Source organism: Giraffa tippelskirchi, chromosome 12 (genome assembly GCF_054371585.1).
Source record: "Giraffa tippelskirchi isolate mGirTip1 chromosome 12, T2T-mGirTip1v1.2.pri, whole genome shotgun sequence".
NCBI lineage: Eukaryota > Metazoa > Chordata > Mammalia > Artiodactyla > Giraffidae > Giraffa > Giraffa tippelskirchi.
In genome coordinates this window covers 94,564,314-94,586,103 of record NC_137286.1, presented here as the reverse complement: position 1 = coordinate 94,586,103, position 21,790 = coordinate 94,564,314, and the positions used below count along the sequence as shown (strand labels likewise).

Below are 21,790 nucleotides of genomic sequence, written 5' to 3'. Positions count from 1 at the left end.
CTTCTGCCCCTCCACGGAGTCTCTTGTGCCAAGATTTTTGTGATCCCAGTTGAATGTCCTCCCATCCCTCCTCTGAGCCCAGGTACTGTATGTTCAATGTTTCACCTTACGTTTTTGCATTATAATTTACATATGATTTTTGGTTTGCCCTCCTTGCTAGAGTCTAGGTCTTAACAGAAGGGACTATACATGAACCATCCTTATACTGTATAACACGTGTGTTTGTACAGGGCTCTGATTAAACAAACACATTTGCTGTATGTTGTCTTATTTCCTTCCAAGGTCTGGTGCTTTAAACTATACCAACTTGTCTTTATACTTATTGTGTCTGTCGTCTTTTGGCAGCTATATATGACAGTAAAATCACCAAGGGTAGCTCTGGCATAATTTTAAAGGGATCAGAGCAACCACCAAAAAGCTTGATTAATTAAATAATGCACAAGTTGAGCACAAGAGCCAGCTTTGAAAAACTAATCTGAAATAAGTGAAAAGAAAATGTGAAAACAAACATATGACATTGATGGTATTCTACTCCACTCTCTCCCGACTTCCGCCCACCCTATCCCTCCTTCCTTTCTGCCCTCTCTCCTTTCATCCTGGATAGACATCAATGACAAGGCTTTTTAAATTTGTCACAGGAGTCATAACTAGGTAACCAGTTGTGATACAATTCCATACACTTCTTTTTAATTTTCAATCTAAAAATCTAAAATTTCCAAATCTTGATTTTTACTTCTGACAACAAATATATCTAAAAACGTGTTAATGACTCAGATTTAAAAACAATGACAATAGGTTAACTTAAAGCTTGAATTTTCAGGGAATTCTCATGTAGCACTAACATCCTAGGACACTAAGTTAAAAACCATGTTTTATTGATAGAATGGCTTTTGTGTTGCCATACCACACTAATCCCTCCATCCTAGCCATCAACTTTAAATTGTGGTGATAATATAAACAAGTTAGGTTAAAGAAGGTTTCTTTTTTAACGACCAGATTAAAGCACTTCTGGCCTTTCCCCCCCCTTTTATATTTTTATCTCGTTAGATATAACACATTTTCAAAAGACAATCCAAAATAGAACTCGATCTATAATCCTTGTTAATTGTCGTGGCTGTGTCTTATAGTAATGTGCATGGTGCTCTTATACAAATAGGAATTAGGGAGCCACCTCACTTCACAGGGAATTAGCTAAATGGTGCTAAACCGGTTACTCCAAGAGGTACAAGAGAAAGAACGGTGGCTTTCATTTTCCTGCAGAGTCTCCTTGGGGTTGGGGGGAGGTGTCTGGCGCCACAAAAGGAATTAGGCTCCAGTTTGAACAGAAACCTGAAGGCTATTAAGTTTATTTTAAGAATGTGTTGCCAGAGATCTAATAAATTTCTACTTTGCCTCAGGCAGTGCCTGCGTGAAATCTTGCTGCACCAGGTGTTTTGTTTTGTATTTTTTTTCCTTTCCCCAAAAGCAGGAGAGGGCGTGAATCTTCTTGACAGACTTAACTAACACACTTTTGATGAAGTAGTTATTGTTTCTATGAAAGTATGGTAGTTTTTCAATTTTACTCCTATTTGTAAATGGGGAGGGGGGGAAGAAATGATAGAAAATTAATTATTCCTGGGTTGCTTTTAAAAGAAATGAGTACATCTGCCCACATTTAAATATGTATATATATTTGATCATTTTAAACACATGGTTTTTATGATTTTGTGCTTAACCACAGTATTTGAGATCGCAGTCTCTTAAATGGAAAAACCAGTAGACTAGGAGTGAAAACCTCCAGGATTTATTCCTCTTCTGCAAATAGCTGCTTTGTAATCGTATTCAAAACACAGCCTTTCCGGATCTTGCGAAAACAGGGCCATGAGAAAAGATGCAATCAAGAGTTCATTCTTGCTCTAAAGCGCTTGGAGTTTATACATGCCTTGTTCAACAATATAATTATTTCTTGAATTAGTTGATGTTCTTGATTCGAATACAGAATCCCACTTTCATTTTCAGAAAATAGTCTCCCTAGTTACTCATATTACCACATGAAAATGATGGTGCTAGCTTTTAATTTTGACTGCACGTGACCAGCTTGGAACCCGCCTGTTGTAAATGAGAGTTCACCTTGAAATTATACATTTGCTCTGTCCTTTGTCCTCTCCAGAGCTACCTCTGAATTCCGTATCCTAGGCATACATACCAAGAGGGAAGACATTCATTCCACCAGGTTTAAACTCCTAACTAAGAAAGCAAAGTATTGCACAATTAGGTTTGATTAAGGAAGTATTTTTAAGCCCTAGGTTAGGAGATATAAGCTCCGAGGTCTCCCCTTATTTTTTTATTTTGTTACAGGGGCTGAAAATAAGCACATTCCTTTTTTCTCTAGAGATGGAGTTGGGGGAAGGGACCATGCTTGGAGAACTCTGGAGGACCCCTGCAGTTTGGGGCTTGCTGTCTCTGATCGAGCTGTGGCCCTGATGGAGCACATCAGTCAACCTGGAAGAAGGGTTCTCCTCCCAGCACCCCTTGCTTTTGGCTATGGCCCCCAATTCATTCATAAAACCAGAGGGTCATATCCTTCTTAACTTTTCTGTGATTCAATCTCAGATATTTGAAAACTGACCTTCACACCCTTATTTCCCCACTTAATTCTTATTATTTGTCAGCCTCACTCTGCATAACACAAGAGGAGTTCCTAATGGTCCAGGGAAGCACACTCAGACCATCAGTTTTGCTTCGGTCCATTGGCACTCATTTAGAGATTAGATTAAAGCAAATTAAAATTCAGCTGGAGTCACCTGTACATAGAATGGTGACCTGAAGGAAGTAATCTGATTATTCAGAAGAAGTGTAAAAGCAATTCCAGCAGGCTGGATTTGAATCCCAGGTCTATCACATACCATTTGTTGTTGCTGTTGTTGCTTAGTCACTCAGCTGTGTCCGACTCTTTGCAACCCCATGGACTGTAGCCCACCAGGCTCCTCTGTCCATGGGTTTTCCCAGCCAAGAATACTGGAGTGGGTCGCCATTTCCTTCTCCAGAGAATCTTCCCAACATAGAAATCAAACCCACATCTCCTGTGTCTCCTGCATTGCAGGCGGGTGGATTCTTTACCACTGTACCCCCTGGGAAGCCAATGTGTCAGTGGTAAAGAATCCACCTGCCAATGCAGGAGATGCAAGAGATGCAGGTTTGGTTCCCAAGTCAGGAAGATCCCCTGGAGAAGGAAATAGCAACCCACTCCAGTATTCTTGCCTGGAAAATCCCATGGACAGAGGAGCTTGGAGGGCTACAGTCCATGGGGTCGCAAAAGAGTTGGACGTGACTGAACTCATGTATCTAAAGCTCAATTCCAGGAAGGGGAACACATGTAAACCCATGGCTGATTCATGTCAATGTATGGCAAAAACTATTACAATATTGTAAAGTAATTAGCCCCCAACTAAAATAAATAAATTTATAAAAAATAAATAAAACAAACAAACAAACAAACAAAAATAATAAAGCTCAATTCCACATAGCTTATGTGACAGTTACCCAGATATCACAGTGCATGTATGATCGTTTCTTAGGAAGGGTGTGCGTGTAAGTGCCTTTCCTAAGGATAGCCTAGAAGATCTCTGCACAAGCATATGTATCCATAGAAGTCAACATGTGCTGTGCTTATTTCTCTCCCCCTCTGGGTCTTGGTCATGGTGCTTGTTTTTCTGTACATTTCTACATATATTCTCTACATGTCTCTGTGGATCTGACCCGTTATGCTGTGCAGCCTATTTTTCAGAGCGTGTTTGATAGAAGGAGGGCTTCCCCCATGGTTCAGCAATAAGGAGTCTGCCTCTGAATGTAGGAGATGCAGGTTCAATCTCTGGGTCTGGAGATCCCCTGGAGGAGGGCATGGCAACCCACTCCAGTATCTTGCCTGGAGAATTCCATGGATAGAAGAGCCTGGTGGGCTACAGTCCATGGGGTCGCAAAGAATTAGACACGACTGAGTGACTAACACTTACTTACTCCCTCTTTGTCTTTAATATCCAGTTACTTCAATAGAAAAAGGAGAGGGAAATAAATATTGAGTAAATGTCCTGAGCTCCTATCAAATTCTTTGAAGTTCCCCTTTTACTGAATTTCTTATCTCTGTTCTTATACTTAATCTTCCAGGAACACTTCACCTCCCCTCCCCACCATCTCGCTGAGTATCCAAATACCTGTGCTTAAGACTGCATTTAAACGCTATCTCTGCCGTGAATTTGTCTTTGATCCCCCAGGTTAGAGTAATCTCTCACTCTTGTGAGCTCCCCCAGCTCTTTATCAGTGCCTCTCTCCTAGCACTTGTCAACCTCTAGCTTGAACACATTATCTACGTACTTGTGCCATCTTCCATAGCTGAGTGTCAACTCCTGGGGGTGGGGGGTGGATGTTAAGAGCCAGTTGGCTCCAGCTTTGCACCTGGTGGTTTTCCATAAACAGTAAAATCCACCTGACTATAAGGGCCAGAAAACAGAATTCCAGGAGCTCTCAGAGGTTCTGTCATGGAAGATTCTAAGGTCAAGCAAACTTTTTGTTCTGTTTCTTTTTTGTTGTTGTTAATTAATTTTTCTTATTGGATTATAGTTGATTTACAATGTTGTGTTAGTTTCTGTTTGTACAGCAAAATGAGTCACTTATATCCACTCGCTTTTAGATTCTATTCCCATGTTGTTGTTGTTCAGTCGCTAAGTCGTGTCCAGTGGTTTGCCACCCCATGTACTGCAGCACACCAGGCTTCCCTGTCCATCACCAACTTCAGAACCTACCTAAACTCATGTCCATCATGTTGGTGATGCCATCCAACCATCTTATCCCCTGTTGTCCCTTTCTCTTCCTGCCTTCAGTCTTTCCCAGCATCAGGGTCTTTGCCAAGGAGTCGGTTCTTCGCATCAGGTAGCCAAAGTATTGGAGTTTCAACTTCAGCATCAGTCCTTCCAATGAATATTCAGGATTGATTTTCTTTAAGATGGACTGGTTTGATCTCCGTACAGTCCAAGGGACTCTCAAGAGTCTTCTCCAACACCACAGTTTAAAAGCATCAATTCTTCGGCACTCAGCTCTCTTTCTAGTCCAACTCTCACATCCATACATGACCACTGGAAAAACCATAGCTTTGGCTAGACGGACCTTTGTTGGTAAAGTAATGTCTCTGCTTTTTAATATGCTTTCTAGGTTGGTCGTAGCTTTTCTTCCAAGGAGGAAGCGTCTTTTAATTTCATGGCTGCAGTCACCATCTGCAGTGATTTTGGAGCCCCCAAAAGTAAAGTCTGTCACTATTTCCATTGTTTCCCCATCTATTTCCCATGAAGTGATGGGAACAGATGCCATGATATTAGCTTAATGAATGTTGAGTTTTAAGCCAACTTTTTCACTCTCCTCTTTCACTTTCATCAAGAGGCTCTTTAGTTCTTCATTTTCTGCCATAAGGGTGGTGTCATCTGCGTATCTGAGGTTATTGGTATTTCTCCCGGCAATCTTGATTCCAGCTTGTGCTTCATCCAGCCCGGCATTTCTCATGATGTACTCTGCATATAAGTTAAATAAGCAGGGTGACAATATACAGCCTTGACGTACTCCTTTCCTAATTTGGAACCAGTCTGTTGTTCCATGTCCAATTCTAACTGTTGCTTCTTGACCTGCATACAGGTTTCTCAAGAGGCAGGTCAGGTGGTCTGGTATTCCCATCTCTTGAAGAATTTTCCACAGTTTGTTGTGATCCACACAGCCGAAGGTTTTGACATAGTCAATAAAGCAAAAGTAGATGTTTTTCTGCAACTCTCTTTCTTTTTTGATATCCTTCATTATCTCCCAGAGCTTGCTCAAACTCATGTCCATTGAGTCAATGATGCTATTCAACCATCTCATCCTCTGTTGCCGCCTTCTCCTCCTACCTTCAACCTTTCCCAGCATCATGGTCATTGTAAGTATTGAGTAGAGTTCCCTGTACTTTATGATAGGTTCTTATTAGTTATCTCTTTTATATATAATAGTGTGTATATGTCAATCCCAGTCTATCCTTCACCCCACTTTCCTCCTGGTAACCATAAATTTGTTTTCCACACCTGTGACTCAATTTTTGTTTTATAAATAGGTTCATTTATGCCATTTTATAAGATTCCACATACAAGTGATATCATATGATATTTGTCTTTTTCTGTCTGACTTAATTCATTCAGTATGACAATCTCAATCAAAGTTTAAAAGTTCATCCCAGCACCAAAAGGGCAATGAAATAAATCCCTTATTTTAATTTTCATTTTTGATTCTCACAATAATTAATAACACTGATGCTGATGGTAGCTGCATGGCTACTGTCCTTACTTTCTAAGAGAACAAGACTGCTTAAGAATCAAATTATCAAATTTTCCCTATAAATTAGGTAATACTGTTATCTTAATCTTTTATATATAAATATCTATCTCTACTGCTGATTTAAAGGTTAATATCCAACTTTTTAAAATAGCCATATATTTGATTTCCAATTCACTCCCAGGCTGAACTTTATTCTAAACAAATGGAACTGTAGCAAGCTAGAGTCAGTCATGACTGAGCAACTGAACTGAGAACTGAGAAAGCTAGAAAATCTTAGGGCTTCCCTGGTGGTTCAGAGGGTAAAGAACCTGCCTGCAATGCAGGAGACCCAGGTTCGATAAGAAAATCTTAGCAGGTTGGAAAAATATTATCAGTGGAATCATGTTCTATTGGAAGCTAACTTTTCTTCATGAAAAAAAAAATTGTCAGAGCTGAAACAGGCACCCAGAAATGACCCTTTATTTAAGCACAAGTCAAAGTCGTGACACCAGTTTTGTATTGAAAACAGTGTGCTTTGTCTTTACAGAAATTAGGCAGCCCTAAGTTCCTAGGGAGGGCTAATTGAAGGTTGTGACTCTTTGTTATTCTAAAAAAATCTGTTGTGTTCCCATTGAGAAAGAAGCTGAAGATGACTAAAGACCAGCTGGAAAAGTTCAAAAGAGGTCTTTTCATCACAGCCTTAATGGCTGTGGTGTCAGGGTTTGGGGACAAAGCATTTGGGAGTGTAGTTATCAGCTGTCAGACACCTGTTGTATGGATTTATAACACTGGTCATGACTTTAATTTGTTTCCAATGGGAATAGCTTCTTGAGCATCATAGATGGCAGAATCTCTTAGAAAAGCAAAGAATGACGTGGAAGTGAAATTTTGTCAGTTTTTTAGGTTGTTTAAATTCATATAAAATTTCACATTCAGTAAGCTGTGGCTATTATTATTAAAAGGGTCAACACTGATTATCCCTATACTTTGAGGTTTCAGGGGAATTTACATGGTAGGTAACCTGTAATGTGTAATAAATAACATGTCTTTACATTCTTTTTCTGTGGACTAATTTTTGAGACTTTATTGAATTTGTTACAGTATTGCTCCTGTTCTATGTTTTGGGGGGTTTTTTGGCCACAAGGCATGTGGGATCATAGTTCCCCAACCAGGGATCCAACCTGCACCCCTGCGTTGGAAGGCGAGGTCTTAACCACTGGGCCTCCAGGGAGCTCCCTTTACATTCTTTAGATGAAATACAGAGTTCCATGTGCAAGACCAATTTTATTTTTTTTAACCTTAAATCTTTTAATGTTGCAAAATTTCATTCCTTTGAACTAAAAATAGGAGCTGCATCAAAATGAAACCGTGTATCACAGATTGGACTTGAATTTATGTGCAAGGTAATTTTAATAATCAGAGTTACAATAAAGTTCAGCTTAGTTCTTCAGATCCTTATATCACTCCTGCACAATAAGTAGTGCCTAAGATTTTGCAGATTCTGAGATACAATATGATTCCCATATGGAGCAGTCAGAAGAGTTATGTAGTATTTAATTCTATTCAGAGTGAAGCTTTGTACACTAACATGCTAGCCTCTAGTAAGATATCTACTTAAAAATCCTCAATGTAGAGTGAACGCTGAGCATTTAAAACAATTACCTGGATTGAGTCTCGGTCTTGTGAAGCAAAGTTTCTCAATGTTTCTTTTGAATTTTATTTCAAATGAAAGCTGAAAGTGGTGAACATATGAAATCCTTGTCGTACTTATTGAGCTGTCTGTCACTTGAAACCCCTGATTAACCAGTAACCTGGCGCTCTGATCCTTCCAGGACATAAACACCAACCGGAAAATAAGCTTTATAAATCTGTAAGTAGAGGTGAAATTGGCCATCACTAAGACCATCTCTGCTACTTTGTAATGCAACAGAAGGGTTAAACAGGCCTTTTGTCATCAATAACCTCTGGAGATCTGATCTAGACAGACCCAAATTCCAGCAATTCATATTCATAGGTAATCATTTAAAATCTTTACATAGTGTTCATAGAAGTATGCAAGACATTTTAGAAAGAGTGCTATTAAAAATAATTTTATTTAGGAAATTCCCTGGTGGTCCTGTGGTTAGGACTTGGTACTTTCATTGCCAGGGCCCCAGTTTCGATTCCTGATTAGGGAACTAAGATTCCGCAAGCAGCATGGCACAGTCAAAAAAAGATTTTTTTAATTAAATTTTTGTTTTTTGTTTTAAAAAGATACAGTGCTAAAAGGGATATGTTACATTTATATAGGATATTTATATTGCCTGATAAATGAAGCATTTCTGAACTTCTTTCAACCAAGATGTTAGAGTGTCTAATTCATTAAATCAGCATTTTTCTAACAGTAAGCAAAATGAATTCCCTGCTCTCCTGGGTCATGGGTTACAATGGGAGGCGACAGAGTGAACAAACAAAAACGAAAGCATAAATGGGATACGAGGTTGTGGAAAGCACTGTAAGGAAAAATAATCCAGAATAAAGGTGCTAGAAAAGGCTGGGTTTTTTATTGGTGTTTGCTATTTCATATTGAATGTCAAGAAAAGGCCTCATTGACTTGAGATTCTTAAAACATACAATATTTAGAAAAAGGGTAATATTTTCCAGAATATTTCAGGAAAGAGTTAGAATCAGATCCTAAAATTAGCTAAAAATGATTAAAGAGAAATGGTATGCTTAATGATCTCATTCTTAGACATAGGGGAAAGAGACAGGAAGAAAGTATACAGAATTATAATAAAATTCATTTGTTGAACACATTAAACACAAGAGTTACTGAATAGGTCAGACGTGATTAATCACAGCCAAGTCAAACTGTAGTATGTGTTTTATTTTTATTTTTTTGTAAGCTGAGAACTGTTAAGAAATAAGGAATAAAGCAGGAGTTGCAAAGTGTCCATTTTACAACTGAAAATTGTATTTACTCCATAGGCCTTTTATCGATAGTCAAGGAAGAAGTCGGTAGACCTCACAGTGTCCCTGCCGTTACACTGGCTTTGGACCACTAGTAGGATGAATTTGACCGGGGTGGTGGACTGGGGGGCTCAGGTAGAATAAGCATGAAGATAAAGAATTACAATTACCCTGATGGAGGATACAGAAGAAGTACACACAGCATGCTAAGCCAGGCTTCCTGAGCTGGCGATTTGGCCTTAAACAAATTAAGGAGGAGTAGGAAGCTACAGGTATTCTGAGCAGAAGACTTCCCACCTGCAAAAATCACTCATCAAGTTCAGAAAACAATGAGAAGTTGGGTATGAGTGGATGTTCCTCCCCATGGAGAAGCGATGGGACATGAAGCTGTAGGTATTCAGATGGACTGACTGGCTTGGTGTAGCTGGACCAGAAGTTTGGAAGTCTAGGACTTGATAGAGCCACAATCTGAATGAGAGGGAAGTGCAGCATAAAGTTGTTTTCAAGTAATAATGAGAAATCAGAAAGCTGTAGGTATTAACTTAGGTAATTAAATGTTATTCTATTCTTGTTGGATATCTATGACTTTCTAGAAGAAATGTTCTCAGTAATAGAACATAAAGGCAATAGTGTAAAAATGTATTTTTAAAGACAGTAAGACCAGGTCTTGTTGATGGTAAAAGAATGAATGGCCACTCTCAGTCTCTGATGAAAATGAGTACAATTAGGAAATGTGTACAATTAAACAGGAGAGGGTATCCACTAAATTGCAAAACTGCCCAGAACGATCGACAGATGAACAGCTGCAGAATTACTGAGATGAGAGGGCTGGAATGATGATAGGAGGCTTCCTAGAGGAGATGGTAAAGGGAGACTTTGAGTAGAAAGCTCAAGCAGAAGAATGATGGGGACATCCTCATTGTAGGCAAGAGGGTAGAAGTGACAAGAAGAGCCAGGGTGACAAATCCACAGAGCAGCAAGACTCTTGGCTAAACCTCAGAGTAAGCAGGTTAGAGGCAAATGGAGTAACACAGGGCAGGTGAAACCAGAAATCTGCAGAGATGGCCTCATGGCTTGATGTGTGCAGCAGCTGTAGGGAGATGGGGCAAAGGAGGACTGAGGATTTAAGGCAGATGAAGAGTCAGGCAGTGGGTGAGCTGGGTGGATTTGAGCAGGCGTGGTACATCGAGAGGAGCGAGTGAACTTTTGTCGTAGGAGGCTACATTTGTGTCACACTGTAGTACATGCATATAAGGCTTATCTCACTTGACCCAGGCGTTAATTAACATTACCCTCATTTGAGTCTCCAGATGAGGAAACAGAGGTCCAGGAAAGAAAGTTGCTCAAAATCAAACAGCAGATAGAAGTGAAGTGGGCTGTGGACTCCAGGTTGGGGAGCACGCAGCCTGTGCCACCCCCGCTCCAGAACAGTGCCCAGTGTCTAGGACATGGCAGGCACAATAAGTTAAGAACAGAATGTGGAAGGAACTCCTGTCCTCCAATCTATTTATCTTATATATTAAAACTTAAATGAAATGTTGAAACATCTTCAACCCCACCCATCCAAACACCAAGCAGCTCCCTATTTGTAACATCTCATGTTACATCCCTGCATTGACAAGCATCAATATTGTTTCTGTATTTTAAGTGTTTTAACTATTTCAACAAAAATTTCATATATTTTTTTGTTTAATGGCCGAATTCTCTTTCATTGATTTTTATATACCATAAAAATAATAAATTCTAAGATTTTCAATTTGGAGGCTATTACAGAATGTATTGCAATGCACAGTCCCTTACAAATATATTTTTGCTTCTCCCACAGGACTTACGAGATCAAATGGTATGAACATCTTTTTGTCTCTTACATACATTGCCATGTAGCTGTCTAAATGTCTTGTGCTAATTTACGATTTAAATAGCAATAAACAAGAAAAACTATTTCCTTATGTAATCTCAGCTGTACTGGATGTTCTCTTTCATCTTCAGCACATGTCAATTCAAAGCTCAAAGACACTGTAATTAAAAAAAAATTTTCTTTCCAGCAAAGATGAACATTTTTTTCCACGTATTTGTTCACTCACTATGTTTCTCCATGTGCAGATTTTTTTGCCTTCAGTCTATTAAAGCCTTGATGTTTTCCTGTCTCATTTCTTTCTCTCTAGCATAGCCCTGGGTGAACTCAGAAGGAAAGAAACTGGAATTAAAATTGTGCCTCTAGCTGTGTTTAGTATTTGGGCTTTTTCCCACCCTTTTAAAGAAAGACTTAAAAGCAATTATTGATGCCTTTGTTTATAAACCTCACCTTACTCTGAAATAATTGGTGTAGATCAAAGGAAATAGAAGGATACACGCATAGTGATCAGCTGATAACCGCTGCTCTTTTCTTTTACCTAGCAGAGCAGCTTTCACATTATAGAGATCACACATGAGATTTTCCCCGCATAGGAAGCCAGTTCCATTTTGGGGGGACGGTGGGAGGAGAAAGCCTTATCTTCAGAGTAGAATGAAATCAATGAAAGGAGCTGTCTGTTTGCTCTAAGGAATGGAGTGGACTCTAGTGGGGAAGGGAGGCGGAGAAAGGATATTTGTTTTTCCTTAAGTGGTTATAATTAAAGCCTTCCACCCAATTGCTCAGTGAACCAGAAAAAGGCATTTGTGAAGCTGTGTGTGTGTGTGTGTGTGTGTGTGTTTAACACCACAAAATCGACTTGCAGCTTTCTTTTTGGCAAAACTTGCTCTCTAGCGGCACCTTGTGGGGAATGAGCCATCCTTCGGCTTGAATATTTGATATTGTGAAGAAACAGAATTGCTTTTGATAGTCCTGTGCTCCTTCCTAGTAATCCATTTCCCCTGCTAAAGACTAAGGCATTTTGTGAAAATTTATGTCAGCTATTGTGTGTCTTCATAACAGTTGATGGTCAGTAAGTTGGTTTTCAGTGGATATATTCTAGATTGTGAACTAAGCCAAGTAACTAGAGGGATTCTAGTTACATCATTAGTTACATCATTTGAGTCCTCTTAGGAAGGTCTAAGGTCATTCATTCAAGAGAGCACTAATCTGAGGCTTTACACTTTTGTTTTCCAGGTGGAAACAAATTAACCAAGCAGCATTTTCGTCTGAACTGGGCATGGATCTCCTTTGAAAAGGAATATTACTTGATCAATGAGGACTCCAAATTTCTAGATGTCGTGCTTAAGCGTAGAGGTTATTTGGGAGAGACTTCCTTTATAAGTAAGTTTAATTTGCACTTCTGTCCCCAAATCCCTTTTTCTATCAAAAGTTCCTGATTTTACAATAATTAAAAAATGTTTTATTTTTCTGGTCTAGGTTTACAGCTTAGGGAGAGATTGACAATTAAAGGCTCTTTAAACTGCTAATGAAACATGCCAAAAGTTTTGTGTTGAGGCTAAATCAAAGAACCAAAGGCTGGAAAATAAAGAATATGTAATCAAAATATATATCTCTTCAAAATTTCTACCTACATATGATGTTGCCCTGGTATAAAGTAACAACAAAATGGCAATAATCGCTCATATGTGAAAATAATTTAAATGTCACTAGATCTTAGAAGGTTGTTTAGTCACTCAGTCATGTCCGACTCTTTGCGGCCCCATGGACTGTAGCCTGCCAGGCTCCTCTGTCCACGGGATTTCCCAGGCAAGAATACTGGAGTGGGTTGCCATTTCCAAAATTTGCCATTGCCAGAATTTTAGAATAGGCTCAAGCAAATCTGTAATTTATAAGATAAAAGTCTGCTGAAATATCAAATTATGAAAGCTAGTTTGATAATAAGTAAACAAAAAACCTACTTAGTGACCTGTTAGGCATTGAAATATAATTTACTATCTGTTGCATTCAAATGTCCTGGTAGGTCGCTAAAAGTTTCAAGAATCCTAACACTACATAAAAGTGCTACATAAAAGGTATATGTTGTGACTTTTCTTCAGAATTAACAGAAAGGTGTTAAATATTAATCATTTTTTGCTGCTTTACCCCTTTATGTAAAACTGAGAGTCAGAAACACATGAGTAAAACCCTTTTTTATCAGCTCTAATCTCACATTCAATTTCACGTAAGCATAAAATAGAGAAAAGTAGGTATATTTGTAATTTTAAGCAGCCATTTTATCAGCACAAAATGTTTGGCATGTTAGTGAAAAGTGATTGCACCCCAGGCAATTATATTATTTTTTAGTAGCCTGTGTTATATAGGGGCTTCTCTGGTCTCTGAGTGGTAAAGAATCCACCTGCCAATGCAAGAGATGCAGGTTCAGTCCCTGAGTGGGGAAGATCCCTTGGAAAAGGAAATGGCAACCCACTCCAGTATTCTTGCCTGGAGAATCCCACGGACAGAGGAGTCTGGCGGGCTACAGTCCACAGGGTCACAAAAGAGTCAGACATGATTTAGTGACTGAACAACAACAACGTTATATAAACATCTAGGCTCATAGAGTTTTCATGGGGTAAAATAGCTTTCATTGAGAGTGTCAACTAAGGTAAGAATCTAGGGAAATGTTGGTAAGATAAAAAAGCTGATAACCCTCTGTTTGTTTCCAAAATGATTATTTGAAATTTTACTGGTCCACAAAATTAAAAAACCTTAAACAGTGGATCCATATCAATGCATGTACACACACACAGACACATACACACACACACACAAGCCCACACATACACATTCCACACACCAAGCTTTTGCCAGGACCACTGTCCCCAGCCACCTGCCATGATTACTCCTGATGCCTGGATGCAGTATATTAATTACCTCTGATTTCAAAAACGCTTTTTGTTGTTTTAATTTTAGAGGAGGTTTTTTCACACTGTGCTTTGTCAGTTCCTCAAGATTGTTCTAGCTTCAGGAGTACTGGTCGACCCTTAGACCCATCCCCCAGCTTTGCTTTCAGCACATGCCTCTTTGTATACAGTCATTTACAGTCTGCATTTAACCTTCTAGAGCACAGTGAATGCTCTTATTGCCCTCAAAGAACTATGTTCTTTCCATGCACACACAATGTGACCTTCAGATCAGAAATCTGATTGATTCTGTCTTACGTAGTCAGTGAGAGATGTGCCTTAACTGTGCTTTGTGCTTGAAAATATACCAGATAAGTTGCAGGGAAAATAATAACTAAAAAATAGAGCATCTTAGCGATTCTTCAGCAAGTTTTCATCTATTTGCATGTTACCTAAATTCCCACTCCTAGTGTGTGAATTTAATTATTCACTCACTTAGTCACTTGATAGGAATGGGAAAGTTAATAGTTGAAAAATATTTTTTCAACTATCTTTTCAGGAACTTCCCTCAAGGTCTGGTGGTTAAGACTTCACCACCCAGTGCAGAGGGTATGGGTCGATCTCTAGTCAGGGAGCTGAAATCTCATGTGCCTTGCAGCCAAAATACCAAACGTAAAACAGAAGCAATGTTATTACAAATTTAATAAAAGCTTTAAAAATGGCCCACATCAAACAAAATATTTTTTTAAAAAAACTATCTTTTCAGATTTTTCTCTCTGTTGCACTTTTAAGCTGGATGCTAAAATATTGAATGAGTGCTCTTTTTTTCTCCTGCAATTATTTTTTCAATAAACCAGTACTTCCTTCTAGTATGGAAATCAGTCACAATCCTATAAAGGCTCTATAGCTCTACCAGGTTAACCTCACCAGGTTACCTAGTAACCTTGGGTGATAGAAAGTTGGAAAGACTTCTGTGCGTGGCCCTCACTCTTCAATCACTGAAGATGGTAATAGAATTTACATTAGGACTGGAAAGGAAAAGTCAGGTTAATGTGAAGGTGATCCCATAGAAGTTCTACAATGGATATTTTTTCATATGACTGTTCCCCTACAACCTCCAATTTCATGTATGGACATTTAGAATTGGATAGTTTTATTGTAGCTAATGGGGCTTCCCAGGTGACTCAGTGATAAAGAATCCACTTGCCAATGCAGGAGACTCGGGTTTGATCTCTGGGTAGGGAAGATCCCCCCAGAGGAGGAAATGGCCACCAACTCCAGTATTCTTGCCCAGAGAATCTCATGGACAGAGGAGCCTGGTGGGCTACAGTCTATGGGGTCACAAAGAGTCAGACATGACTGAGCAACTGAGCACGCATGCATTATAGCTAAAGTCAGGATGTTACTCACCTACAGGCACACAGTTAATAAATCATGAGTTTTATGTATGTATTTTCCTAGAGATAATTGTTCATTTTATAACCATAATAACCCAGTAATAAATTAAAACTGTATTTGCATTTCACAAAAGAATTTCAATTTCAAATATATCATTGCTTCCAGTTATCAAACATTTACTAAATGCAAGCTATTCAGCTAAGCACAGTAAGTACTTTACCCATCGCTTTTCACACTTTACAATCCTTTATTCACTAACTCAACTAGCATTTTCCTGAGTGCTTGGTAAGTGCCAGACACTGTTAGAGGTAATGACTGTAATTATGATGTTGTTGTTTAGTTACTAAGTCATGTCTGATTCTTTTGCAATCTAACCTCTCATTCCAAAGTACATGCTAAGTCACTTCAGTCATATCTGATCTTTGTCGCCCCAGGGACTGTAGCCCACCAGGCTCCTCTGTCCATGGGATTTCCCAGGCAAGAATACTAGAGTGGGTTGCCATTCCCTTCTCCAGGGAATATTCTTGCCCAAGGGGTTGAACTTGTGTCTCTTACATCTACTGCATTGACAGGCAGGTTCTTTACCACTAGCGCCACCTGGAAAGCCCGAAGTACCTTAACCTCCATGCCATTTTTTCACACCATAAGAAGCGATGCAATTGTAGCTTTATTTAGTAAATCAGAGTAATATGTTTTGTTTAATAATTATCTTTGAAAAAAAGAAACATCAATTTAAGCCTAATTTGTAAGCTTTTAATTTCCAAAATTCTTTTTGCCCCGTATAATAGTATTTATGTAATATGTATGGTTTACTAGCTGAGTATTTGTATCTCCAAGTAGGAGCAAAATTTTTGAACATTGATTATGTGACTGTCTTGTCTATTGCATTCAAGTGTGGACTGTCTCCTCCACAATCTGTACACCATTTCTTCATCCTTTATTGAAGTTAGGCACCTCTGTCTAGGGCCTCATGCAGGTATGACGTATTTAGTATGCGTCTGCCCACCCATGTGAGTCTTATGCGCATTACATGGGGATCTTGTTAAAATGATTCTGATTAAGTAAGTTTGGGGTATGGCTTGAAATTCTGAATTTCTAACGAGTGCCCAGATCTTGTTCAAGCTGCTGACCCGTGGACCACACTTTAAATAACAAGGTAGACTAGCCCTGTGTTTAGAGTAGGTCCTATGTGTTAATTATGAAAAGGGAATCTTTATTTTTACTCCAAGAAAGTTTAATATTCCATCTGGCTCTTATTCAACCTTTTAAAAAAGATGACATGCCTTTCATTGCTTTCTCATGTTTGAGAAACATGTCCAACAGTTCAAGATGACAATCTTTTCCACAAAATAGAAATCTATTTCTCTTCATTTGATAAATCAAAGATATTGTCTGTTTATACTTCACATCCAATTGAAAATCTCTTATAAAATCCACCAGAAAAGTTCTGGGTGTTTTTGGCAGCAACAACTGAAATTTGCTTTTGCAATTTATTTTTTATTAGGTTGGATGACTTAATTATCAATTAGAAGGATGGCTAGTTGGAACTGGTGGACATTCCTTGTGTTATATGGAATCCTTCTGGTTTCTCACTGCCTTTTGAATCTCTTGGAAAATAATGCATTGTTGATGAAACAAAACAGAACAGAAAAGTGGGCAGTAGCTATCAGAGGCAAAATAATAGATTCTTTTGCTGGTCGTACCACTGGGAATAAACGGGTCAATGAGCCGCGTGTGTGCTGGGACCTCAAAGAGAATGATTCCTTTCATCATCACCTTGGCAGTAAATTGTGGTGGATCTAAGAAGTGTTGACAGCCACTCTGTGTGTTCTAGGAACCAGAGAGCTAATAGGAAATCTGAAATGTTCAACAAGATATATAGTGCTGAAATTCCTAGTTCTGTGCCCTTTTGTTGTTGTTGTTGCCATTCAATAAATTATGCTTTATCTCTCAGAAATAGGCAATATTTCTGAGATCTAGAAGAAATGATATATTCAAATGAAGAAATAATATTCAAATTGTTCTTGCATAAGCACCACGAGGGCAGAGGTTTTATCTGTTTTGTCTCGTACATGGTAGGCACTCTATGTATATTGGTGGTTGAACTGATCTTGGTCCAGTTTCATTTCTAGTTTGAAGAAGAGAGGGACTTTTTTTTTCTGGAAACAAGATAGTTTTTTCAATTAAGTGAGAAGTGATGCAGAGAATTTATTTTCAGACTTTTTAATTCCAGTAGGCTCAAAATTTTATTTTTCTCCTTTTAAATCTGTCTACCAACTTCTCTGAAAATGGCCAATGTTTAAAGGAATATGTTTGAAAATTATTCTATTCACTTGAATCATTAAGAGGTTCTGATTCAGAACCCAAAGATAGAACAAGTACTAACTGCAATTTTGTAGTTCTTTCTGTGATGTTAAATTTGTTGACTCTTATTCATTGCTCTATAGATAATATATTTTATTATTTGAGTATGTGGCATAGTAATGGCAAATAAAGATCTTCTTGTAATGTTCTTGGAGACTCAGAGATCCTTCAACCTTCCCAGCTAGTGGAAATTGACCTTGAGTGAACCCACAGAATAAGCCAAACATACTGCTCACAAAAGTCGTATATATTTAGCTCTCCAGTTCTGTTCACTTGGCTTTGTGGAATTCTGGAGTGCTCCACAAAGAAAACTTGGCAATAGTCATGTTGACAAACAGTGAATTAGATTTTTTAAGGGTTCTAGTTCTGATAAATGTTGAGTGAATATTGTAAATTTTATTATTATGCTTGGTCATTTACAGCTCAGATTATCAAAGAATTCACTGACTCACAGAGTCTCTTGTTGGCTTATATTTTCTAGTTAGAGAATTTTTCTCAAGTTTTAAAAATATGACACATACAATACAACCCATGCAAAAAAGTAAGTGTGAAGAGTTTTTAGATTATATGAATTTGTGGGTGTAAGACTGTTTCAGAGCATGAGCATCAGTTTCCTCTATCTCACTTTACAAGCAGTTCTAATGCAAACTTAACTCAAAAATATAAGACAGAGGGACTTCCCTAGTGGTCCAGGGGCTAAGACTCTGCACTCCCCCTGCAGCGGGCCTGGGTTCAATCCCTAGTCAGGGAGCTAGATCCCACATACCTCAACTAAAGCTCCTAAGACCTGGAGCAGCCAAATATTTTTTAAAAAAGAATATGTAAAAGAACCATACTGGGGCCACAGTAGAATAGAAATCCTGGACTATTAATACCTACAGCAGGACACTTAAAATTATCCATTTCACGGACTCAAAGCAGGATTTACTTTGCACTGCGGGATATCCTAACACAGAACGTTAACAACAAGGAAAACCTTAATAACCCAACTGAAAAGGACACTAAGGCTATGATGTTGTGTTTTTGTGAAGGTATTGGCACAAGAGATGGGACTGCAAAAAAAGACAGGGACTTCAAGGGCAAAGCACAGAAACAAGTGCAGTTCAACCCAGGCCAGAGCCGGGCCACGTGGAGAGTACGGATTCTGAGCGACGGGGAGCACGAGCAGTCCGAGACCTTCCAGGTGGTTCTCTCAGAGCCCGTGCTGGCTGCCCTGGAGTTCCCCGCAGCGACCACGGTGGAGATCGTAGACCCAGGAGATGGTAAGAGCAGCCGTCACCTCACTCGTGTTGTCGCTGTCGGATCTTTATGACAAAGCACTTTGCAAAGGTTTTTACATGTAATGTTTGGATTTCCATAGCGTGGACTTTTCTAGATGAATGGTTCAGCATTCTTAGATAGGCTTCGAATTAGGGAACTCAAAAATGAAAGAAGAGAAGCTATACTTTTTTTTAAGTCAGTGAACTACGAGTATGCATAGGATTATCAACGTGTTCTTTCTCATCATCATTCTATCCTTTAGAACCAACATCACTGATCTCATTTTTCTAGAATTATTTCATGACTTTGTTGTCGTTGTTGTTGTTTAGTCACTCAGTCGTGTCCGACTCTTTGCAACCCCGTGGACTGCAGCACACCAGGCCTCCGTGTCCTTCGCTATCTCCCAGAGTTTGCCCAAATTCATGTCTGTTGCACTGGTGATGCCATCCAGCCATCTCATCCTCTGATGCCCTCTTCGCCTTCTGCCCTCAATCTTTCCCATCATCAGGGACTTTTTAAAGTCTTTTAATTGTCGTTTAAAAAAATACTTTAAGGATTAGATGGTTTGGGGATTAATTTGTTCTCCATATAACACTTAATTATTCAAATTTTTTCATATCTTCATCAGCCAAAACTTTTCATCCTGCCATATGTTTCCATATTTCTTACATAACCGCCAGCCCACCCCCACTCTTTGGTGAAAAATGTCTTGAATCATTGCTCCTAATTTCTATGAGATCACATTTTCTTGTCATTGCACAGCCTTGGCTGATGTTGGTTAAAATGAACCTCACTGCTTTTGAGTGTAATTTGACCTTGCCTTCCCCTGTCACACTCCTACAGTCCCGACTTGTCTCAGTGCAGCCAAGAAGAAAAAAAAAGGTTGAATTGGCTTTTTGAGGGCTGGCATTTATACAAAACTTGGAGAGACTCTGCTAAAGCTGAAATCCTGTCAGAAGACAGACATGACTTTCTTTTAAGCTGCCAGCCTACTTTATTTCATCAGCCAGAAAACTCTTAAATGTTCTGTGAAGATACAATCTACTGAGTACATGAAATGGAGACGTATGTGGAAATCTCTGGGTTTAACAACAGAGCGTAATTAAGGAGAGAGGAGAGGAGAACCGGAGCTCCGGCTCTGTTTGCTTAACATCTTTGTCCTTAGTTGAAAATGAAGTTCAGTTATGTTTATCATTTTCATTAAAGAACGGTTAACATTTAATTACATTTAATTTTATCTGCATCATCTAGAAATAAACAATTAAATTTTCTTTTAGTCCTGAGTTTTGGGTAAGCTAGCATAATAAAGCTTCTCTCTTTGGAACAAGCCTATGACAGCTTTACTACATATAAACTGGCCCATTAGTTAGAGCTTGTTTGAAGCCATTGCTTGATATTTGCCCATTGGTATAATTGCCATACTTGACCTTAAGGAATAAGACCCTTAAATTCATGTGCTTGCCTATTTATAAGCCCAGCGTAACACAGAATACTCTCTACTCATATTAAGTCTGAGAAGTGGGATTTTAATAACAAATACACACACACGCACAAACACACACACGTATACTCTTTATGTAATCTTAAAGGCTACCAAATAAAAACTTGCCATAATTTCATCTTATGCAATGGTCATCTAAACTGTCTTGGCATTTTCTGGGTGAAGTTCAGCCCCATCCATTCCAGGCCATGATCATCCCTGTGATGACTGACAAATGTTCTGGCACAGCAAATACCTGATATGTTCCATGTGTTGTCGAAGACCAGTGGTATTGAAATTACAAGACCTGGCTTTGATTCCCAACTCTACCATCTCTAGTTGTCTGAGCTTAATCAAGTCAAACAGCTTTTATTAATATTTTGCTTCCCAATGAACAAAAAAGAAAAATTACTGTCTTGCTGCATTCTTATGAAAGAGTTCCATAAAAACAAGAAGCACGATACAAATATGGTTATTATTTCTCTTATAACTATAATGTTAGATTTCATATTCAGAGATTAAACAATCTTTTTTCTTCCCACAAAGGATTGCTTTCCTAACCATTTCAAAAGTTCAATTGTTTCTTTCTACTCTCTCTTATAATTCTTCACCTATAAATTCACTAGCTCTAGGAACCATTGTGCCTATAAGCTCTCTTGCTGCATATTAATTCTAGGATATGTTATGAAACTTTTTTTGCATGTATTAAAAATGTATCCAACTCACACTGGTGCTGAGTACAGCACTATGTATTGGGGATGCAAAGATAATAGGATAAATCCCTTCTATCAAAGAGCATATGGAATAATGGGAAATAGAGCTCTATATATAAGTGATGGCAACAGAGTGTGATGTAGTAGAACAAAGAATGATGTAGAACAACAAAGAATGTTCCTTATGGGAACAAGAAGGGGAGAGCAGGAACTCTGCTTTATCTTAGGCTGGGAACTGCTTTTACTATTAGCCATTTAATGTTATATAAACACATGCAAGCACACTTTGCCAGTTCTTTACTTACCCATAACTGGTACTGATAGTGATAATAAATGAAACTCATCAAGCACTTGCCGTGTGCCAGGCAGTATCCTCAACACATTTTACACATTCTTTCATTCACTCCTTTACCTCACTACCTCTCAGGCCTCTGTACCAGTGTAGGCGTTTTACTTGATAAAGTTCTTCTTTTTAAATTCTATTGCTGTGAAGCATGGGTCATTGTCTTAAGAGAAAGAAAAAATTAGTAAACACTTGCTCAAAGGACCACACACATTTATACATTTCTGGTACCAAAAGATCAAT

The 21,790-nt window shown here is 38.6% G+C and overlaps 1 protein-coding gene across 1 annotated transcript in view; it reads left to right on the top strand.

The window, feature by feature from the left end:
- The window catches only part of FREM2 (FRAS1 related extracellular matrix 2), a 159,164-nt gene that overhangs the window by 61,517 nt on the left and 75,857 nt on the right, over nt 1-21,790 (top strand). Inside the window, exons 3-4 of the mRNA XM_081547767.1 lie at nt 12,341-12,487; nt 18,783-19,013. Coding sequence (XP_081403893.1) covers nt 12,341-12,487; nt 18,783-19,013 — 378 coding nt within the window. The remainder of the gene's footprint in view (nt 1-12,340; nt 12,488-18,782; nt 19,014-21,790) is intronic.